Source organism: Melospiza melodia, chromosome 14, assembly GCF_035770615.1.
Source record: "Melospiza melodia melodia isolate bMelMel2 chromosome 14, bMelMel2.pri, whole genome shotgun sequence".
Lineage (NCBI taxonomy): Eukaryota > Metazoa > Chordata > Aves > Passeriformes > Passerellidae > Melospiza > Melospiza melodia.
This window is the reverse complement of record NC_086207.1, coordinates 9168356-9191860: the sequence shown is the minus strand read 5'-3', so window position 1 is coordinate 9191860 and position 23505 is coordinate 9168356. Positions and strand designations below refer to the sequence as shown.

At 37.1% G+C, this 23505-nt stretch overlaps 1 protein-coding gene across 2 annotated transcripts in view; it reads left to right on the top strand.

The window, feature by feature from the left end:
- The window catches only part of GABRG2 (gamma-aminobutyric acid type A receptor subunit gamma2), a 62004-nt gene extending 39234 nt beyond the window's left edge, over window positions 1-22770 (top strand). The window contains exons 7-10 of one of the 2 annotated variants that reach the window (XM_063168612.1): window positions 15637-15789; window positions 17322-17527; window positions 19314-19337; window positions 20772-22770. In XM_063168612.1, coding sequence (XP_063024682.1) covers window positions 15637-15789; window positions 17322-17527; window positions 19314-19337; window positions 20772-21047 — 659 coding nt within the window. In that variant the 3' untranslated portion in view covers window positions 21048-22770. The remainder of the gene's footprint in view (window positions 1-15636; window positions 15790-17321; window positions 17528-19313; window positions 19338-20771) is intronic. The other variant, XM_063168613.1, reaches the window with a different exon arrangement.
- Window positions 22771-23505: the final 735 nt, after the last annotated feature.

The following is a 23505-nucleotide window of genomic DNA, read 5'->3' as shown; positions in this document are numbered from 1 at the left end:
TTTGTGTGTCTTAATGTTAGCGAATAGAAAGGGTTATGAAAGTTGTCTATTGTTCCAAAAATTGAGAAAATAATGAAAAACTTTGACTAATGCAAATAATGTACTCTTGTTGATTGGACCTCAATTTCTTCTATTTTAATCTGAGAGCATAACTTTGAAGAGGAAGTGGAATCATACTGTGTAGGTAACAACCCACCATACAAACTTGCTGCCATTCTCAGTGCACAGTTTAAAAACAACACCCAACACCTCACTTTCTTTGCCTCCCTCCAAAAGTCCTACGGTGAATCCACACCCTACTAATTCAAATTACAAACAGCAATAACTATTTGACCTTGCTTAACCTTCCTTCTCTACATTTTTGCAAAATGCAAAACACAACAAAGAAAAAGCAATGATTTTATTATCTTCTGCTGCTACCCAGTAATACTTATGCCAAACCAGAAGAAAACAAATTGGAATATTGTCAACCATCCTGGTAATTTACCAAAATTCCCTTTCTTATCTTTTGGTAGCAAATGCCTGGTCTGAAATCAAGCTCATGGATTGTTCCTCCTTAGGATGACAAAATCCTAAGGTGGAACAGCAGAACCTTGGAACTGCATTTATTGACTTTGGTTATACAAATGCAAGAGCAATAACCAGGGCACTCATGACAGCATACTGTGACTCGAGTTTCCTCTAGTGCTAAGGGTTTGAGCTAAGAAAAAATGTTCTTGCATAATTCTATTATTTGATTTCATCGTAGAAAAAGCAAAAAGTATTCTTGAAAATTAGTAAAATTAATTTTCTTCCCATTGTTATTTTGAAAAACAAGGATTGTCAACAACTCTATGACAATTTTTAGAGAAAAAACTAGCATACTATCAAGCATAGGTATAGGAAAACCTTTGGATATCTTTCCACCCTGAGAGAAAAAAAAATGTACCTTTGGTGACAGGTAGAAAATTTCATCAAAATAATTTATTATTAGAGAATATCAGAGACTACCCATAAAAAAAAAAAATCTTGGACAAATTTAAAGGAAAAAGTAGCTTTTCAGAAAAGCACAATGAGGAACATTAATTTTATGAAATTTAATTAATTTACTCTGGAAATGTAAACTTTGGAGATAAAAACTCTTTTTCACTGAGATAAAATTCCCATGATAGCAGAATTGTATTCCAAAATCAAGGTTGTTTGCTCAAGGCAATACAAATGAACAACAGATGAATTGTTTCATGTTGAGAGCTGCTTGAAGAACTTTGTTTATACCTGTATTCATCTTTTCCAGCATTCATTTGGAAATTTAAAGATGTGTTCACATAGAGATGTTAGGATCAAAAACCAAGGTTTTTATCCTAAAAAGCTACATGAGCAAAACATGTATTTTTCAAAAACTACCATCAGTCACCTTCTTTTGAACTTCTAGAAATAATAAAATGTTTAAAATTGATCTGGTTGTGAGCTGCTGGGATGCAATTTGAAATCACCACTATCACTGATACATTAAAAACTGAGAGTCATGTTACAAATTAAGCCTCTGAGTTCAGAAAGAAAGGAAGGCAGTGTTTTCAATGCTCTTTTGGTTCCTCCTTCTCCCCCACCTGCAGAATGTGCACATGCACAGCAAACTGCTTCCTAGGGAACGTGGCCAGCAGAGCTGGGCCAGAATCAGCCCCTGCTGCTGGGCATGGCACCATGGAGGAGCAGAGCTGCATTTGCTGGTAGGCAATCTCTGTTTCCTGAATAACACTGGATGCCATTTCCACACCTACATACTTTCAGGAAACTCATTAGCCCCTTTCAAAGCAAATCTTTTGTTGGGTGTGAGAAGTTAATGTTTGCAATTTTATTGCTTTGCCTTGGGCTTTGAGTATCCTTCTCTCTTTATGGCATCTGAGGTAACATCATGACTGTCCCAGAGGGAGTGAATGATCACTGCATCATTTCTGCATCCAGCCTCTCGCCCCACCCTGAAATCTGGCAACCTCCATAGAGAGATCAATGCAAAACATTTTGAAAGACTCTTTGGAGCCTATCAACCTTCTCTGATGCCTATCACTTATTGCAGCCTTACCTCTCTTTTACAAACACAGCACCCAAACTTCTAAAAAAATAACATAGGAGACCCCCCAGAGACCTGGCTTGCAGGGCCATCCCATCACATTGCCCTGTGAAGGGTGCAGCCCAGCCTGCATGGTACAGCTCAATACACAGCTCCCTCACCAGTCCTGTGGGACTCCAAATCCATCCTTCTCTGCATGCCTCACACTGCTTTGGATCCACAATTGCCAGTTCATTTTTAAAAGCTTCCTAGGACACAACGTTTTAAAATGTTAAAAGAAAAAAGCCTTAAAAAGACATTACCCATGGGTAATGGGTTCACATTGTTGTAACCTCACTTTTAAGAAGATATTAAGAGGTTGCACTTTTGGGCCTGAAAACATACAATGTGATGGCAGTACACACTGTGACATGGAACCAGTTTTGTAATAGCTGTGAACTTTTATCCTGAATATGTCTGCCTGAGAAACAAATACTTCTTCAAAAGTCTCCTCTTGAAAAGAGAGAGCCATTTAAATACCTTGTAGGATTTTGACTAGGGTGATTACATACACCTAGAAGATCTACCTCTATCTGTGGAGCTGCTAACTAAAGCTTCAAGATGATTATCTGTAGTCTTTAAAGATTTTTTTCATGTCCTAAGCTTGATCTATTTGACTTCAAATGGCAAAACTGGGTATAAATTATTCATGATTCATAGCTGTCTCTTTTGAGGCATGATCTTCAAACCAAGCATCCTCTTTATCTCTGTTTCTCCCTTCAGGCCTGTGGCCTTGCTCTTGGTATTAAGTACAGTTTTAGAACATCATCTCATTGTTTGCCATTTTTCATAATTTCTCACTCTTTCTTTCTTAGTTTCTTGAACACCTTTCATGGTTTTTCAAGCTTTACATTTATTTACTATTTTAATAATAACCTAGTTCCTTCTACTTTAGTGTCTTTATTTCTTCTCTGATTTTAAAAATCCTTTCTTTCCCCCTTCTAATAGCTAAAGAGAAAATGGTTTTAAAGACTTTTTTTTTTCCTTCAACACTTCTACTTTTTATCTAATATCAATAATACCCTCTTAGAAAGCTAAAGAGTTTAAAAACACACCCAAACACAATTGCCATCTCCTTTCTTAGCATATAAATAACTGTTCTATTAGAGCTAGGGTTTTTTTTCCATTTCATTTCCTCACCAATCACACCTTAGACAATTTTGCAACACCTACTTTTGCCAGTGGATGTTTCTGCTGCTACCTCTGATTGTGAACAAGATTAATTTGCACATTGCTGACGGTTTGCACCTGGTTTCTGTAAGACAAAATACTTAATAAACGAGAAACAATTTGGAATATGCACACAGAGCAGGCCTTGTCCTCAGGCAAACTGATAGCAGGAGAATGAAAATCATGTTTGCCTCTCAAATACTGGTCCACAACAGTCTCCTCTAGAAGAATGTCTCAAATAGTAAAAGAAATATATTCATAATATTTTTATCAAAAATTGTTCTAAGTAGTTCTAAACACCAAAAATAAGAACATCATATTTTTAATAGTCAGAGATGTGAAATCTAGAGCACTTTCTTCTAGGGAATTTGGTAATCTCTTTATATTCTATGGTCTTAAAGCATGGTTTCAACAGATTTTAGATGCTTAGAAAATGTTGACAATAAATGACTTACTCTCAAACAAGTCAAACTAAACACAGACCCAGATGCATCCAGTGAAAATATTTCTCCTTTCATTCTGAGCTTTTCTATGTAGGATTTGTGGTATGTTAAAAGCAGAAGTTGTGTGTGCATGGCTGTATTTAATATAGTAATATATGTCACACATCACTTATTTCTGTAATACACATGACTTCATGCAATTTAGATGTTCCTTTTATTGAGCTCAGCTCAAGGAAAAATCTAACTACAGCTCTAAATCCTATAAGGAAGGCACCCTTCTTGAAACATGCCTACTAATGGGAGCAGCCTGCTCCTATATGGCCTTCCACATGTCCAGCAGGAGAAAAGCACAGCTCACACGGGAGTGAGTGCACAGTGTTTTCCAACAGGACTATTTATATTTTACCACATTGAGTCCTTGTGCTCAGAGATATTTTCTTACTGAGCTCTCTGAAGCCCAGGACATTGGGTAGGTGACCACCCTGTTTTGGGTCTGGTCTGTATAACTTTTGCTCTTCGATGTTTTGCCTTCTAGAGTCTCATACTCAAGTAAAATTTCGTCTTGGTTAGTTGAACTGGTTTTCTGGGGGTTTAAAACTAAATAGCCACTGATGAAGTATCCTAAAATATTTAATGGAAGCTAAAAATAAATGGAATTGAAACACTAAAAAGAAATGGAAAAAAAAGTCAGTCCAATGCTGGAAGCTGAGCAATAAAAGCAGATGTATCCCTCCCTCCCAGCACCCCTTGGGCTCTTTGTTTATGGTACTGTCTTCCCAGTCATCTCCCTGTGCACCCACTGGAAGTGAGATGCTGGTGTTTGAGTGGTATTTCCTTGTATAAATATTTTTCTGCTGGGGCGTTCAGACAGAATGAGTCTGTGAAATCTGGAGCTCCCCTGCAGAACGTTGCCTCCATGCAGTCATGCCTCCTCTCCTCTGCAGAGGAAGCAGAAGGAAACATCAAGTTTTATTGCAGCCCCAGGTTATGTACTACTGCCTCCTGGCCCTGAAAGGAACTGGAAACATCAAAACCAAAGATTAAATGTACTGTATTCTCAAATTCCTCTTCTCCCCAAATGAAAGGCATTCAGAGGAAATCAAGAATGACCTCTGCCGTGCAAGGCAATTTGCAAAGATACAAAAGCAAATCTGAGAAGGGATGTTTATGAGCTACATTAGTCACTTGCAGTTATTTCAGCAACCAGGACTTGCACAAAGCTCATGAAACAGTACTAATTTCAAGGGAGTTCTCATACATATCTGTAGGACTGCTGTTATTTAGACCAACATTATCAACATTATTAAATACTTGATTATTTTTTGCCTCGTTGCACTCACCAAACAGGCCTGTATCTAATTATATTTGCAGTTTTTAACCTGGACCTCAGTGCCACTTTTATTTAATTCCCATTTTTACATCTTATATTCCTCTTACTACCCCTGGACTTGCCCAGACTCTCTTTTCAGACAAATCCTTTGCAGAGTTGCCTAGAAAGTCCAAATATGTAGACTCATGGTATGGTATCAACCTTGTGCTTTACCACCCCATAAAATAAAAACAAAAACAAGCACATTTTTGTGCTTTCTTTCTCAGACACGAACTACTGAAAATTTCAACATGATCAAATTTACATAGTTTTGACAATCCTTATTCCATGCCACTTCATAATTCTGATAGTGTGTTTGATCTAAAGTACCAGGGATGTGTTATACTTCATGCTTTGAAGCACAGAAACAGAGGTTATTTCCAGTTATCCCTGCAGCAGGCAGGCTTGGATGCTGTCAGAAAGTGGTTGTACCATCTGGATACCTTGAAGTCAATTAAATAAGTAATATAAAATATATGTAATATGTTGCCTTCTGGATCAAGGCAGGCGACCTGGTTCTGAGGTACAGCTCGACAGCCCTCTCTCTAGGGCCGTTCGGGCCAATGACATACGCAGACACCAATGTGGTGGACGGTCAAAAGGCGTTTATTACTTCTTCTCATGGGGTCTTATAGTCTTAGGGGTCTCTACGTCAAAAAGGGGTTTGTCCTTCTTACCTATGGTTAGTAGGGAATGGAAAAGTACTGGGTAAGGGATGGAAAGTTACTGGCTTCAGTGGGGCAACATTCCTATTGTTAGTGGGACCACATTCCTATGTTAATTTCTTATCTATGAGTACCTGAGGGTCTTATCTATGGGGAACCGAGGGTCCTAGCTTTCCGTGACATCGCGAAATCTTCCGCAGCGCCTCTTCCCTAGCTACCACAGTAATATAATATATGTAATCTAATGTTTTATTATAATAAAAGACTTAGTTGCTTACATTGATGACTACATTATATTAAAACCTGCATTATTATAGCAATAGGTTAAATAATCAAAATTGAGCAAGTCATTATTTTAAACATGCACAGAGCCCTGCTATAGGTGCATAATTTTCTGGAAGCAGACAGCTTTTTCTTGAGGTATTCAGATAGCAACCAGACATCCAAAAAAGCCAAGGATACAGGATGTGTCAGGCACAGCAAAATTCCTGACAGAACAACACCTCAGCTGGTGCTGCTGTCTGGAAATGGTGACTCTCTACTGTCTCTCTTTACTTTATATTTCCTGTAATCCTCGCATTTTCTAACCTCTGAAATGGATGGACTTTTTATCACAGTGAGTCAAAGAGGTTCTTTAGAACCTGAACAACTCCTGAAAATTCAGTGATGAGACACTGAGCTCTCATCCTTGGTTGATGTTTCCTGGGCAAGGAAGAATGGGAAAGAGAACAAAAGGCACTATAATTTGTAGATTATTTTCACACTGGAGCATGATGGTTCACTCACAGAAGTTGCAAGATATTGCTGCTGTCACATCTGAATACTAATCCTGCACACTAAAAACCCTCCTGTGTTTGCTAATGCCAATGTAATAGCTTATTCATCTTCACAGAGAAGCAAAAAAAAATAATTGGTTTTAATTATGTCACAAACTAGAAAAAAAATCCTATCATGGGCAAACACATGCAGTCAGTAATGTTCATTTTCCTTTCAGACTTCTGGCACTCACAGATAAAACCTTAGAAACAAACACACCTAAGTGTCCATTCAATACATTTCCACATACTGACATTTTTCAGCAACAAAAAATTCTCAGGCTAAATCTTGTCTCTGTGATTCCAAAGAGAAGGTGCAGACAACAGTAATAGATTTTAATTACTGCCTAGTGTCATTACATTATTTCCTGCTATAATTAGAAACTAATGAGAAACGGAACACATTCTGTCAAATGAACTGAGAAAAGAGCATTTCAAGTGGAATGAGTGGCCAAGGACCAAACAAAATCCAGAACTGTTGGGCAGAAAGTCATGTCATACATAAAGAAATTTCGTTTGCTTGGATGAGTGTAATGATTCATCTCATTTTGCAGAAGTTTCATCTGCTGAAATTGTCATTTCACAAACATAAACTAATTGCAGCTCTCTTCTGCCTGCTCCCACAGGAAATCAAGGTGTTTAATGTCAGACATTAACACACAGACATGCACCTTACTGCCTCACTTTTTAAAAACTGCACCAAAAAAAAAAAATCTCCTCCCATCTCCTGCCCTCCATCCAGCTGTGCAATGCAGTTAGGATTCATCCCTTGGAATGTAAATTGAAAACCAGGCTTGCAGCTATCTGAATCCCAGAGATAATCTTATATAAATGGACTACTGTGCAAGCTTTGTCAAAATCTTGGTATTGTTTTACCTCATTGCATAATCAAACTATAATCATAGCTTAGAAATGGATATTAAGAATTTCTATTATTAGATTTTTTTGGGAAATCACTCAGTACAGTTGCTGTGCTGTGCCAGCAATGACCATGGCTCACCCCATTTTCATGTCATGCCAGCAGTCAGGTAGGGAATGGCACTGATTCCATGTGCAAGTCTGTTAAAAGCAAATACTGCAATGCCATGGCCTATTTTCTTTCTTTGTCCTAAAAACTAAATATTTACACCATTTTATTTCACTTCACATCATGACTTTTCTAAAACACAATTAGTAGTATTTTGCAGCTAAACCTCAGAGGGAAAAAGATTATTGAGCATTTTTGGAAAGGAAGAGACTCAAGTTTTTTTAACTCTCTGGCCCTTATGCAGTCTAAAAATCTGTCTATGAAAGAACAAAAAGCTGTGAAGGACAGAACCAATAAAAGGGCATTTGGCAAAGAATGGGATAAGGAGATTTCTGAGGAACAGTGCTCCCTCTGGTTTTACCTTTTCCCCAGACTTCTCATTTCTGGCTGTGGCAAAAAATAAATCTGTACATATCAGCACATGATTGATACTGTGATCAAATTTCTGTCCTGTCTTTAAGAAAATGAATTCATGTGCCCAGTGATCAAATATTTCAGCCAAAATTATTTTTGTGCCACAGATGTAAAAACATTGCACGGTAAGAGAGAATATAATTTTTCCATGTGACAAAAGACCAGTTTTAGAAGGACATTGGTACTGAGCTTGACAGACTTAGGAACTTTCTGATCTGTTGGAAAAGGAAAAAAAAAATAGTCACTTGAGGTTTCACACAAGATTATTATTGGAACAGGTTATATCTGAATCCTCATGGAAAACTCTGTTTAGAACAAATCTCATGTTTTCTTTATGCCACTGTAGCAGTGTAAGACATCCCACTGAACACTATTTGCAGGCTGACTCAGTACCCTCACCAAGACAGTAAATGCCAGCAGAACTCCAGATATAGACCCTGTCAGGGCAAGAAAAGAGATGGGCAAAAAAAACCAAATGAAGATTCATCAGGACAAATCCTAATACCAATCTAAAGCTATTTATGTGATTTTTCATCCTAGATTAGAGTTGCACTGTACAATGTAATCCACAGTCTGATACTTGCTTGATCTGGCAGAGAGGTCTTAGTCCTGACTCCCATTCTCTGCTTTTCCTGCCTTTTCTGGGGGCAGGGATCTGCCTCAGCCACTGCTGAGCAGAACAAACACCAGAGCTCTGGCACCACCACCTGATTTGACATGAAAGACAAAAGGCTTTGTCTACATTCCTTTCTTTTTCTTTCATTTTCTCTCCACTTGCAGCAGCTTTTGGATAACCTTGCTGCCCTCCAGCGTGCCAGGAGGGCACACTGTGGGAAGGAAATCAGCTGCTTTACAAGAAGTGACCCACAAGTTTACCAATTAGATATTTTCTTTTTTGCAGAATATCTGTCTAAAAATGGCAGCACACCTAACTCTTTGATGAAGGATGCGTTTTGAATCCTTTTGGTCCCATTTACTATTATTTTCATAGTCTGTACTAATCCAGCAACTTTTTAAGACCTAGAGAGTTTAGAAAGTCCTACAGGGGATGTTCATAGACACCATGCACCACTGTTTTAATGGTATTTCCAGGTACCATGACTAAACCCAAGGAAACACATCTATTCCATCAAGCTACCATTTACAATTCCTTTTAAAATAAACCAAGAGCACTACAGCTGTGTTCTCTGCCTAATAGAAAAGCAGACTGCTGGCCATGCTGACAGCAAAAGAGAGAGAGAACAAGGATGTATCTATTAGCTATTTATGAGGAAAAGAAGATAAATTCTGCTGCCACAGTTGTTCTTCATTAACAATTGATTCAGTTTATATTCATTACTTGTAGCACAAAGATTATGCTACTTTGGGGATATTTCTATCACACAAGACTTGGTTTAGTCTTTAAAACTGCTCCTCTAATACCAGACCCACACAAGTCAATTGTGCCATTTCAGTATTTGTATAAAAACTCAATGGCAAGAATAATTAGAAATTTTTAAGATTTGGTTTTCCACTGGCAGACTTGCAAGCTTTTCTCATTTCTATTCTGAGGTGACAGTGCCCTCCTGTGGCACGAGGTTTTGTTTTTGCTTTTTCCCTTAGGTATACTCCATCCAGAAAGACAAACTGGATAGGGTTTCCCATTTAGAAGCATGCCATTTATTTATATACTTGTTTATATGAAATAATTTTGAGAAAAGGTTCAATTTCTATCTCTATTTTCACATGTACCTTTAAAGAAACATTTTAAAGTGCTTGCTCCTCTCTGTATGGTTTCTGTATAAATTTGGGGGTTAAAAGCCCGTTGGGAATCTGGACAGTGGATGCATCTCTGTCTGCAGGAACCAGGTGGTTGCTATTTGCTGAACATGCAAAACTGTGCCTATTACATACCATAAAATTTGTAACCTTGTCAATCCTAGTTTTTAGTAATTTGATCTGTTCTTAAGGAGCAAATGATGGCTAAAATTCTGGGACAGTCTGGATAGTGCATTAGTCTTCTATCTGACTTTTTTTGGCAGTTGAACAAATCCATGTAGTGGAGAAAAACTTCAGATTTTAAAAGGATATAATAAAGGTTCTTGGTAGCTTTTGCTGGGAATTATTAATTCATTACTAATGTTCTCCTACATAATTTGTTTTCTCCACATATTTTAAAATTTTAAACACAAAAGCCCTACATTATAAATATTATCAGAATTACTAAAACAGACATTGATTTTTATACTACTAAAAATTGACAAAAACATTTAAGGTAACTAAACACTCGAAGAAAATCCTGTTCAGACCCTGGGATAGAAGACTTGTCTTTACTTGGGGAGAAGATCTCCACAATGAAACTCCTGGCACCCTGGAGTCAGCATGAGGTGATGAGTTCATGTGCTGTAAACTCTCAGCAGCACAGAGAAATTCTGGAGATTTTTAGATAGTGGAATGTATAAAGGAACAAACACAGTTGGAGAAGAGTGCCACTTGGACCATCACTCTGTTTCCGTGGTGCTGTTCAGAGCAGTGTGTAGCTCTGTAAGAAACAGAGAGAAATAAAGTCTTATGAGCTCAAAAACCTTACCCATATGGACATGTCTATGCACACATTCACTGTTTTCCAAAGCTTTTAAGTTAGCCATGAATGGCTTAATAGTGTAAACCCATAACAAGGCCAGCCCTTCACCTAATTGAATTTCCCTGTTCAAAACTCCATATCCTTAACAGAAATAAAACACTGAATTTTCCCCAGTCAACAACTATCTGAGAATAAACTGAACTAACACATATAAGTATTGACTGTGTGGCCAATATATGATTTTTGAAGCTCTTTCAATATTGCAGTTCTTACAATAATTTAAATCCAGTATTTTAAGTAACAGAAGGAATCTCATAATACTAAGCATGAGACAGTCTTAGCTCTAAGTGCTGCTACCTGAACTATAATTAAGACACCAATTTCTTGTGGTATCATAAAGGTGTTCTTTTCTCTTGGATTTGCACTAGCTACCAAATCACTTCTGAGTACAAATTAGAGGCTTTTTTCCCCAGTACCTTACACTTTGCACAGTCACTTAAACATGCATAAAGAGAGCACTAATGGGTGTAATTCCCCATTCACTTTGCACAGGTATAAACGACCCTCCAACCAGGGAGCAATGAAGGATCACACCCAGTGAGCTGATTAAATCACTTAAGCATAGTGTACGTTCCCCCAGGCTGTGCTTCCTGGCACGACTAATTCCTTCTATTGAACCTTTGGGACCTAGGCCAGCACATATACACAGATGGTGCCTCAAATAGGAATTCACTTCCCCTGCTGCAGAACAGAATCCTGGTATTCAAATCACTATGTCACACAAGCGTAGGGTAGGAGGAAGATCACAATTTCCAAAGTTCATACAGACTGGTATGAGGCTGTGTAAATTAGGATGGGACAGGTCTGTCAGAAATAAAATCTTCTGCAAGGGTTTACTAAGGTCACAAGCACTGAATACTGATTCATCATTAATCTAATTTACAAATTACCTCCTACTCTGGAAACAGCTTAAGGTTCATGTACTTCCTCTGTGTGCCTCAAGAGAAATATTCAATTTCCCATTCAGCGTGGCAGCATGAAGATGCTGTGTCTCAAGTCAGAACACCGCTCTGCATCTCTTGATCTTTCCAACATAATTTGGAGAAATAATGCACTTAGTAGAACATATGATATTACCATTTACATATGAGGATAAATATGACCTGGATAACATTTTCCTGAGGAAGTGCATTCTGGTTTAAATATATGTCATTAAATATATGTCATTGTCCTTTCCATGAAGAAATGGGTTAACTTGCTTTTGTGTCTTCAGATGAAGACTATGTCTGTCTATATGCAGATACAAGCACAGATCCCTACAAAGGAATAGGAGAAATGTGTACATTCAGAGAAAGAAAAGAAGACTGTAAATATATAAGGGATCAGTTATTATGCTCCTCAGTGTAATAAGATTATTTTTTCCAGGGAATTTTTGTATTTCTTTAAAAGTTGAAAATTATGGATGTGTTATTTTCTAGACACATGTAATAGGAATATACCTCAGAATGGACAATAGGAATGTAAGGTCTCTGGTGAATGGCTAAATAATCCAAAATCTTCTGATTACCATGCCAGATGTTGAGTTATGTTGGCTTACAAAGACACTGTCAGGTTGCACTCTCATTCATTTCTAGAGAACTCCAGAAGTGTATTAGTGCTCCAAACAGCAATCTGGCAGTCTGAGAAGCTTTCTTGCTGCAGCAGACAATATTGGACAAACAAGACAGAGAGCTCAGAGAGAGAGGATGAAGTAATAATGAAAAGATTATAAATTTGCCAAGTGAGGACTAATAAATGACATTGTGCTGAGGATCAAGTCTAGCCATTTTTTACTAAACTAATGTCTTAGTTTGACAGCTTCATGCAGGCATCACATCAGGAGTGAAAAATCACCTGAGGCACAGAGATAATCTGAAAATAACTGAGTATTTAAGCTGGTCTCAGCTAAAGAGCTGAGAAGTACATGAATAGAGCCAGAAAATAAACCAAATCTGGATGAAAAGAGGGCTGGGGCAAGATGCCATCAAGAAAGGTGTGATTAAAGCAAAGCACTGTCGAGCCCATGTTCCACAGGGGACTTAATGCATTTGACGTTTTGGATGTATGTGTTGTGGCAACTGAGACTGAGCCCTAAACCTCACATCTCAGGTCTTGCATTATTTCGTATGTTCAGAGTTCTTTTTTTATTTAAAATCTCAGAAGACCTGCTGTTATATCGTTCCAACATCACTTAAGTAAACTTGGCAATTCCAGCAAGATACTTCTCTGGAGCATTGCACCACTTAGTCCTCTTTTCCATTTCTCATTATTGTCACAGTTTTCCCTGGCTGGCAATTGAGTACAGGTGGCTTTTCACTCATTTCCCACCCACCACTCCTCTCCAGTGGGGAGGAGAATCAGAAACAAAATGTAAACCTCATGGGCTGAGACAGGAACAACTTAATAATTAAAATATTACTATTATTAGAAATATGGGAATAACACTAATTATAACTGCAATAATAAGGGGAGAAAGTGACAGAACCCTAGAGAAGGAGGTGATGCTCAGTGCAGTTGGTCACTACCAAAGACTGATATGCCCAGCCCGCTCCCCCAGCTCCTGTACTGGCCAAGACATCCCAGGGTGTGGAATATCCCTTTGGCCAGTTTGGTTTATGCTTTAAAAGGTCTTATGGATTATGTTATGAACAGCAACAAAAAGAATTCAATAATGCATACAATATTGCAAAAACATAACTGTCAAATTTTACTAATTTAATTTAATAAAAAGCATTTCTTGGGTTAAGGCAAAAATGAGAAAATTTTCCATTGACACCAGAGGATCACCACTAAAACCAAACAAAAAACCAGAAGTATTTGGAAATAGTCTACGAATTAGAAGGACTAAGGATGCTCTCTCTCTACACACACAGATGTTTATTCTTATGTTATCCACAGCACCCTGGGCTAGGTTTGCACACACAGCTGTTGAACAAGGACAGTGTGTGAGGGAGGGCTTGCGCTGTGCCTTGGTCCATCTCTAGCTCTTCTCAGCACAGATACTGAGTTTTGGACTTAACTCTAATATCTACAGGAAAGTTATGGCTTGTATACTGAAGTCTGATATTTTCTGTTCCTTTGAGTACAAGGTAGAAGGGCTACAGCTGCCAAAGAGCTGGGCAAAAAGACCTGGGCAAGAATAGACAAAAAATAAGGAGCACGTAGGTGCCTGGCATCTGGTACCTCACTCCTCTACTCCAAAAGATCCATAGCAGTTGGAACCTCAGTACAAAGAATCAAGAACAGCAATAAAATGTCTAATTCCTAAATTTCAATTCTGGGTCTTTTGTACCTTTTTCTGTTCTAATCTGTATTTGGGTTTATATTTCATTTCTTACTTCTGGAAATTCTTTGTCTCATTAAATTGGTACAATAATACTGAGCACAAAATCCTTCTCTTTAAAAATGTTTGCATGGAAGTAAAACAGCTACTGCTTAACGTTACTCTGCCATATCATAGCAGAATAAAATTGAAATAGCAATGCTATTAATAGCATATATGAAGGTGAATGAATAAAGGGATAATTCCAAAAACTGAAAAAAAAAAAAATCACTCCTTAGGAAGTTAATATATGATCCAGAGAGATGAAGAATGAGTCATACTGCAATTTTATGGCTTCAGCTTTGCAGTGCTGCTGATGAGTGCTGGTTTTTGATAGGTTGGCTGGACTTCTTTGGTATATGAAGGACATGGACATACAATGCATAGTTATCTGTGACCTAAGAAAATCATCAGACTGTACTTATTACACTTGTTTGCTCATATTCAGATGTACCACCTTAAAAAATGCATATATAAAATTTGGGTGCTTTATGTTTTTTGGTTTAATTATAACATAATATAATTAAACTAAAGCCAGTCAATCCCAGGAATATGGATATTCAAATTAAAAAAAATAACAAAGAAGCACCAGTTGAAAAATATTTCTGAAGTTTCTTCTGTGGTTAGGTTCAAAGGGATTATTCTGGGAGAAATTTAAATTCCAGAAAAGAAGGAACTCAATGCTAACTAAAGGTACTGACCTAAGCAGAACTTGCATTAGCCACTCTTTGATAATACTGGAAAACTAGCTCACTCTATATTTGCAAACCATATCCTGTTTCCATTAGAGACTTCTCTGGGTGCATTTCACTGAATTGCAATGGAGCCTTTGTGCCCTGGGGTTCTGCTGTTCCTTTGCAATCAAGACTTTTCCCAGTTGTGCTGAAATCTGAAGTAAAGATAAGAATTGGTTTTTTTTTAGTTTAGGACAAACCCACAATTACAACCAACAATGACAACAACAAAAACGAACAAAACCAGAAAAACCCACAAAAACTACCAACCAACCAACCAACAAACACCAAGAAACGCATTTAAAACAACAAAAACCAAGCCACATCAAAAACTGAAGCTTGGCTGTGTTCCTGAGCCCAGATGGAATTTACTTAACAATTTGAGAGGGGAAGAGAATCTGGAAAGACAATCACAAAGTACTGAATAAGAAAGATGTGTTATCCTGAGTAACTTCCAGCCCAGCTTCTGGGGTCACTTAGGAAATGTGAGTTCAAATCATTTTAAAGGAGAAAATACAACAGAAGATCGGCAGGAAAATAAAAAAATGAATTAGTGACACAGATAGCCCTGAAGAATAGTTAAGAACATGAAGAATTTAGGAAGTACATCTGAAAGCATGCAACACTTTTGAGTGGAGCTGGGAGCACAGTAATGGGGCCACTGGACTGGAGGAAGGTTGGACCCCACCACACCCTGGGCTGCTGCAAGGGGCGCATACCAGGCAGGTGTGGTTATGAGGAATGACTTGGTTAGTCCTGAGTTAATCTGCACAGCTGCTAATTTCCCTAGTGTGGAAAACCACTGGTTCTGGAGCTAGAGCTGTGTTGAAGATGCATGTGTATATTTGCCATCAGCACATCTGGTCAATCAGGTTAATACTTATGCACACACCCCCTAGATGTGGAACAAGAAAGCCCTAGCTCTTGCATACAAATTTTATGTTGGTTTTTTAACATACCATTCCATTTGTTCTGCTTTTGTTTTACAGGAGACTATGTAGTCATGTCTGTCTTCTTTAACCTGAGCAGGAGAATGGGTTATTTCACTATTCAGACCTACATTCCCTGCACACTTATTGTTGTCTTGTCCTGGGTCTCTTTCTGGATTAATAAGGATGCAGTTCCAGCCAGAACATCATTGGGTGAGTTGATCTTTCCTGTTTCCTTCAAGCATTACCATGTTTAATCAACACCTCTGCAGATCACCAGTTTGTAAATATGAGAACAGACAACTTCACATGAACTCTCCTCATTTAGAGGAATGCAGTAATTTCCAAAGAATAACACAGACTGGGCTATATTTGCACGTCTTCTTTTTTACCATGCCAGATTCTGACTATTGCAGACTGTCAACAATAAAAGCTTTCACATTTTTTCTGATTACAGCAGAATTTTTATGGACATCAAGAGGATGGGGCCACACAGCTGGATTACAGGCAGGGTGCATTAGTTTCACTTGTTCTGCTTTCCTATCACAGTGACTGCCAACACAAATTAAATAATTACTAAGAAGGAATCCACCTTTCTGGCTGTGTGTCCAAGTGCTAACAAGAGGAGAATGTAGCACCATGACTACTTTAGAAACCAAGAATCAAGTATAGACTTCAGGCTAAAAAAAATCAACTGAATTTGGTGGTATCCAAAATCTTATACATGAATATTTGTCATGCAATTAATCAGAATTAGAAATTTCTACACATTTAGCAACTGCTCCACAAATAAACTGAGACCAAATTAATCTTGCTTGTGCAAAGCAGCTGAAACAGTAAGAAATAACAAAGAAACGTTCAGCTAGAGAAAGTTTAACACATTTTCTACTTCTACATTAAATCCACACAAGTAAGAATTATTTCAGTTTTTCCCTCTGCATTTTCATTTCTTCACAGAACCACAGCACAGAGCACTGGAGTGTAAAATAGGGTACACAATTTTCATTTCAGACTCCCTAGAAGGAACATAACAGAGGACCAGTGGCTTCCATAAAAAAAGATTTAAGCATGTTATTGGTTTCTTCACATCCTCTTTGAAAGAGGTTATAAAATCTGCTTTAAGGAAGTACAAAATTAATAAAGGCATTCAGCTATTATTTTAAATTTTACCTAGATACACAAAACAGACTTGTCACTCTGTTGAGAATTAATCTATTTGCACCAGTAAAAAATTAAAACCAACAGTGCAATAAAAAATGTGGTAGACTTTAACTGTTCTGATGCATTTTTAACATTTTTTACATCACAGTACATGCAATAATGTTCTGAAAGGGAAGGAATGGGTGAGGCATGACACAGTACCTCTCTTTTGTAGGTCTCTCTCTTGCTCTGTTTAAGCATTTGAGCATATAAACCCTAAACTTCAATTTACAATAAAAATAAAAACTCCCCAAAAGTAAACTACAAAACCAAAACCTTAAATTAAATTTTCTTAGAATTCATCTAACCAAAGTACTCTACACAGCAGCACTGGCAGTGACCATGCAAAAATGTCAATTACCCCTGTTAATCCTCTGAGCTCCAACTGAACTGGCATTTCACTGCTCGAATGTGCTACTGAATACCTTTGCTGTGTGTTTGAACTCCAGGCACACTTCAAAACCAATCTCAGAGACATAACTGGCAAAATCAGTTTTCTACTTGAAGTAATGTTATTTCTGTTTTTTTCTCTATCCATTTACCAGGAATTACAACGGTCCTGACAATGACCACCCTAAGTACAATTGCTCGTAAATCTCTTCCCAAGGTCTCCTACGTGACAGCCATGGATCTTTTTGTGTCAGTCTGCTTTATTTTTGTGTTCTCTGCACTGGTGGAATATGGAACTTTGCATTACTTTGTCAGCAACAGAAAGCCAAGCAAGGATAAAGACAAAAAGAAGAAAAACCCAGTACGTACCTTTTTATCAGCAAGGCCTAAAAGTTAATTAGTTTTTCTGAGAGAGCATTTAAATCCCTTTTAATAACTGTCCATATTTTCCATACTTTTCTATTACCTATATACCCATCCTTTGTAACAATAGGAATGCAAACATTTACTTTGAGAATCAAAAGCTCATATATTACAGCTTTCTGGATGCTAGAACTAATTTTTTAGGATAATGATCTTTTCAACCAAAGTGTTCTGCAAACCACAGCTACAAAAGGCATTATTTATGCTAAATAGAGATCTCTTTATAGAAAATATCTCAGTTTCTCTGTATTAGTATTAGCAATATTCTATGCCATTAACTTATGTCCACAATATTGACATGACTGCCTAGCTTATCAAGACCACGGTTAAACTTTTATGTTCAAACTTTGCTGTGCTTTCTCCAACTTCCCCTTAGCATCTGTTTCCTTTCCATTGTTTCCTTAAATTCTTTTTTTTGTGTATTTCTTACCTTGTTTACCTACTTCTCTGCCTTAGAAAGTGATTTTGCAGTAGTTTATAATGATACCTATGGATATATGCTACCCAATAGTAAAAATAATGTAAAAAATGACAACAGTAAAAAAAATCCTGGGAAAACCCTCAGTAGCAACTTGGGCTTTTGCCCAGACAGGGAAAGAATTTGATGTTTGTTTTGTCCAGGACAGATTTCTCCTTGTCTTTGGCAACTGAGCTGACAAATGCGTTGCCTACAATCTCCGAAACATTTAGCCTAATCATACACCAAAAAAACCCCAAACACCTAAAAAACAAAAACCCCCCAAACCCAAACACCCCCATAAAACAAAAACCCCACAAAAAACCAAATTAAAAAAAAAATAGAACAAAAACCCCCCAAAAACAACCTTAAACCAACCAAAGAAAAAAAATGAAAAATGCAAAGGAAAAATGTTTTAGAGTAATAAAGAGTATTTTCATCTCCATTTCAGGCATCTAACAAAGAATAAAGTAATTTGTATTCACTCTGCTAACATATTCAAGGACTATTGAAAATATTCTCTTTTAGTTTTAAAATATATCACAAAAATGTGTAAAGAAAAAAATAGTTAAGGAACCTTTCTCTACATAATATTCCTATAATTTCAAGTTTAAAATCTGCTGAGACGTAGACTGTAAAAAAAAAAAGTAAAATGATCAAGTGATGAGTCCTGTGTTAGATGGAAATAAAAGCATCTGTGTGTCTTATGCAATCAGGACCAAAAGGACCAAAATGAGATATACCTTGGATTTAATTGTTTCACCTTAAGCATCCACATGAGGAGGAATAACTTGTTTTTTACATTGCCTATCTGTGAGCATCTGGGAAGAAACAGAACTAAAAATGCTTGCCAAAATCCTAATCACAGAGTCTAAAAACCATAGAAGTAGTGTTCAGGGCACAGTCTGGAGGTAAAAGGACTTCTTTCTAAAAGGTGCTTCTATAAACTGTGAGTGGTCTCTTTCAGAACAGTTCAGCATAAAAGACTAGAATTCCCTCAGGATATGAAAATCTAACAGGAGCTTGATATCTTCTGTCTTTGGCCCAGATGTAAACAAGACTGTGACAAGCTGAAAATGTGGGGGATTTTATGTTACAGATAGTTGTTTCAATTGCTATAATCCCAATCTCTTTATAAATTTAGTTATTTTTGACTTACCATGTTTTAGAAACATATTTTTAATTTACATTATTTTTGTCTCTTTCTTTCCTTTCTTTAATTTAAAACAAAACCCTCTGATTCTCTTTTCTGTCTACAAAATGAAAGCTTCTTCGGATGTTTTCCTTCAAGGTATAAAGTTTTTTGGAATGGAAATTCACTGCATGCGACTGCTGAATTTAACTAGTAGAGCTTAGATGAGAGTGGTGTTTTGTCTGGTCTTTTAATTAATGAGAAAACTATTCAAGCTACTTCCTAATTAAGTAGAATGGTTACATATTGCTAAACAATTTGTAGAGTTGATTCAGCAGCCCAAATACCACTATGGTTCTGAACTTACCTAAGTTCAGGAGTGACCAACATGATTGGATCACATGAATTAAGAGAGTTTCAAACATTTCTGCTCCTCTCTCTCAATTTGCCATGGGATCCAATAGCACCAGCTAGCCTAAAACCAGCAATACACCCTTTTAGAACTCAGCTCTGACCCTGGATTTTTAACCTTTGTGATTTCACTCCTAATTATAAAACCAAAGCTGTTCTGATGTTGACTTGAAAAAAAACTCAATGTCACCATCAATTACTCAAATGCTGTTCATTGTGCAAAAAAAGTCAGAGTTTTGAAAGGGTTTAAGATGCATATAGATTTTTAATGTTGTCACTGGATCTAAGCACTTAGAAAATTATCTAATATATCTAGTTGTGTTCCATATTGAAACCTTATCTCCACTCAGAAATGCAGAGATTTTATTTTAAAAAAAATTAAAAAGGGTGTGGGGAGGCGGGGGGGAAGAAACCACAAAATAAATGACATTGAATTTCCATACTTATGGAATGGAATTGTTATGTTTCATTAATAACTATCAGCATGAAATTTCAATGCTTATCATCCCAGCATTCAACCAGTGAATGTATTTTAAATGCTTAACTTGCTCAATTCATTCTAATTATATATATGTATATATACATGTACAGCTACTATATAAAAATCAGAACATGTTGAACCTTCTAGTTGGTGAACATTAGTAGGTGGTGAGCTGCAAATATTCAAATAATTGGAGAGTCTTACAGAGATTCTCCTAATCTTCAAAAAAACCTAGGTTTTGCCTTTTTCCTGGGTATACATATTCTTTTTTCTCAACATGAACCACTCCTTTTAAAATCCTGCATTTCCAATTGATTCAGCTCCTTTCATGTGCAATACACAAATTGCCTTCAGATATCAAGCAGCTACATAAACTATAAAACAAAAACTCAAAATACCATCAATTACATTCCTGGATGTTTCATTTAACCTGTCATGTTTAGTCAGTTTAGCTTTGAAGCTGATTTCCCATAGCTGTTAACTTTAGATTGGTTTGTGCTGCTTTCCTCTAAAGGATATGATGCAACTGCTTTTAATAAGCTCAAGGTTATTTTGCCACTAGAACACCTCAGCAATTTCCCATGTACCTCCCCTAGAACCATCATGCACATGTTGACCATCATCTCCCTAGGTTTTTCTGGTGATAATAACAAAGTTTCTCCCTCTACCATCTTTTTACTTCTTTTGCTACTCCACCTTAGGCACCTACTATCGACATCCGCCCCCGATCAGCTACAATTCAAATGAACAATGCTACACACCTCCAAGAAAGGGATGAGGAGTATGGCTACGAGTGTCTCGATGGCAAGGACTGTGCCAGTTTTTTTTGCTGCTTTGAGGATTGTCGGACGGGCGCGTGGCGGCACGGCAGAATACACATCCGCATCGCCAAAATGGACTCCTACGCCCGCATCTTCTTCCCAACTGCCTTCTGCTTGTTCAACCTGGTCTATTGGGTATCCTATCTGTACCTTTAAAAGCAGCAGGAAATCAGTGATATGAGCCTTACTCACTGAATTTCTTAGAGAGATGGTTTCCTAAATCCACTTGAAGTATTTATGATGCGCTTTATAGTGATCTGAATTCTTTAGTGCCATAATCCCGTAAATATCAGTCATATCATCTGTCCAAAAATTGCCATCAGCTTATTGTGAATTACATGTCCATTCCACATGCCAAAATAATTTAAAAATAAAATCACGTTGATAGGTAATATACACCTATACCTGCTGGAATAGAGAGAAACAGGGCAGACAAGACAAGAGGAGCAGAGCAACATCACTTAATGGTTGATACTGGGATTCCAAACAGGAGTGAGAGAGAGGAGAATTCCCGGGTAAAGTGCTGTACAGTTTGTTAACATTGGCTATAATTATGCTATAGCTTTATTCTCTGTGGGCTTTTCTTTTTGGAAGAGTCATCTCTCACTTTGAATAGGTATTATTAAGCTAGGAAAATTAACTTCTACTCCCACCAAGATGAAAACAGACCTTTCCCTCTGCCATCCCTTTAAGAGCACATGTACAATGCTGTAAATATTTCAATACCTTATAGTACATAAAGCCTAGTGCATGCATCTTTTGGGGCCAAAATAAATGAAAAAAGGTACTATAAAGTTTTGTCTTTTATTTTGTGTCTCTGGATGTGCTATTGTAATTGAAATGTGGACAAACCTAATTTTCTTTTTTCTTGAAAACTTGCCCCTCTCCCTCATGCATGGAAGATCCAAGCAGACAGCACTGTCATGCAAGATATTAGAGAAGCCTTAAGGATTCAACTAAATAACATATAGACAAATCTGTTTGGCCAACATAATAGCTCATAAAGTGTAATGTATGTGTCCTCTGCAGTTGTAGCCTTCATTTCCCATTGTTAATGTTGCTATATTTCAACTGAATCTCCAGTAATTATACATTGCAAGATCAGCTTCCGAATTTAATCCATGTGCTTCTATTGTTCTTTTCCCATGTGGAGCTCCACTTTTTTCCTTACTCGAGTGTTTGTGGGGGTCTTTTATTCTTTAATTCAGTACAGGAAATAGCTTTTATTCTAGATGTTATTTTTACATAAGAGCTTCAAGTTAATTTTGGAACATTAGTCCTTCTATTGTATATACACACAATTCTCTGCTCATTCATGTCCTTGATCAGCAATAGTTGTTGTCAGTGCTGCTTTCACTCAGTGAGTACCTTTACTAAATCAAACCTTTACCATGGCTAGCACAGAACTTATAGATAGCCTCAAAAACAAAAGGGAACAGAAGGTGTCTCGGCTACTAAATCACATGTATGCAGTTATGTATGTATTTAAATCCTTCAACCCACCTGGGTGAAACCTGAAAACCACTGGTTTTCAGAACCTGTATGATGCTCAATTATGCAACCTTAAGCACATGTAAATATGACTGATGGTTTGTTTTTTTTTCTTTTTTAATTTGTCAAAGATGCAAAATACCACCTCCAGAAAAGTGGGCTTGCAGCTTGAAAAGGGAGACCTATAGCTTATCACTACAGAATTATTATTAATTGACACGGAGGAAAAGGAAAGTTTTCCAATGTCTGTATAGTTTTGGAAATAAAAATGTATAAAAAAGGAATATCTCTTGATCATCAATTGCTCCTAGTCCAATGTATTTGAAAACATTTTAATAAAGGAATTGCACACACCTGTGGACTTTTTCAATAAAACTACTGCACTCAACTCCAGTTTTTCTGTGATGAGTTTGTTAAAAGCATGATTTAAGAACTAGACTGCTTGACCAGTTGGATTCATCAGCTGCCTAAATATAAGTGATTATAATCCTTATAACCCTCTGCATTGTCTCATTTTGTATGAGTCAAATGGCTCACATATAACTTTAAAGAATGGAGGCTAGCTCTTTTGAAGGTTCTTATTATAATAAAAAAAAATTAGAAATTACAGAATAGGAAGTACTCCAAAGAGAAATAACTTTCCTTTATCTACTTAGAGAGTTTCCACTAGCTGAATGAGTGCCAATAACCTTTCATATAGGAAGGTGTTTTAACTGGTACCAGACTGATAGACTGATGTCTAATTTTTTTTCCCCAGTAGTCAATGATTTAAAAAATATTTTTTATTTTCTTGTAATTAATAAGAGCGACTAATGCTATATATTTAAAATTTCAATTTTTCCCTGCTCCCATATAGGTTTTACAGATAAGCACTATGAAACAAACTAGCCCTTTAATGCCCTCAGTCCAAGTGCATTTTGGTTAACATACATAGAATTATTTTTTGTCACGATCTGTGTAATTAACGGGACTCTAAGCACTTTACCCCAGCTCAGCCTAGTTCACAGGTTAGCTGTGCCTAAGAAAACCTGCAGTATTGATGAATCAGATGCAATAATGACGAACAAATGGTACAATCCCTCACTTGTGCATGTTTGGCTTCTCCTTCCAGCAAGGGAGGAGT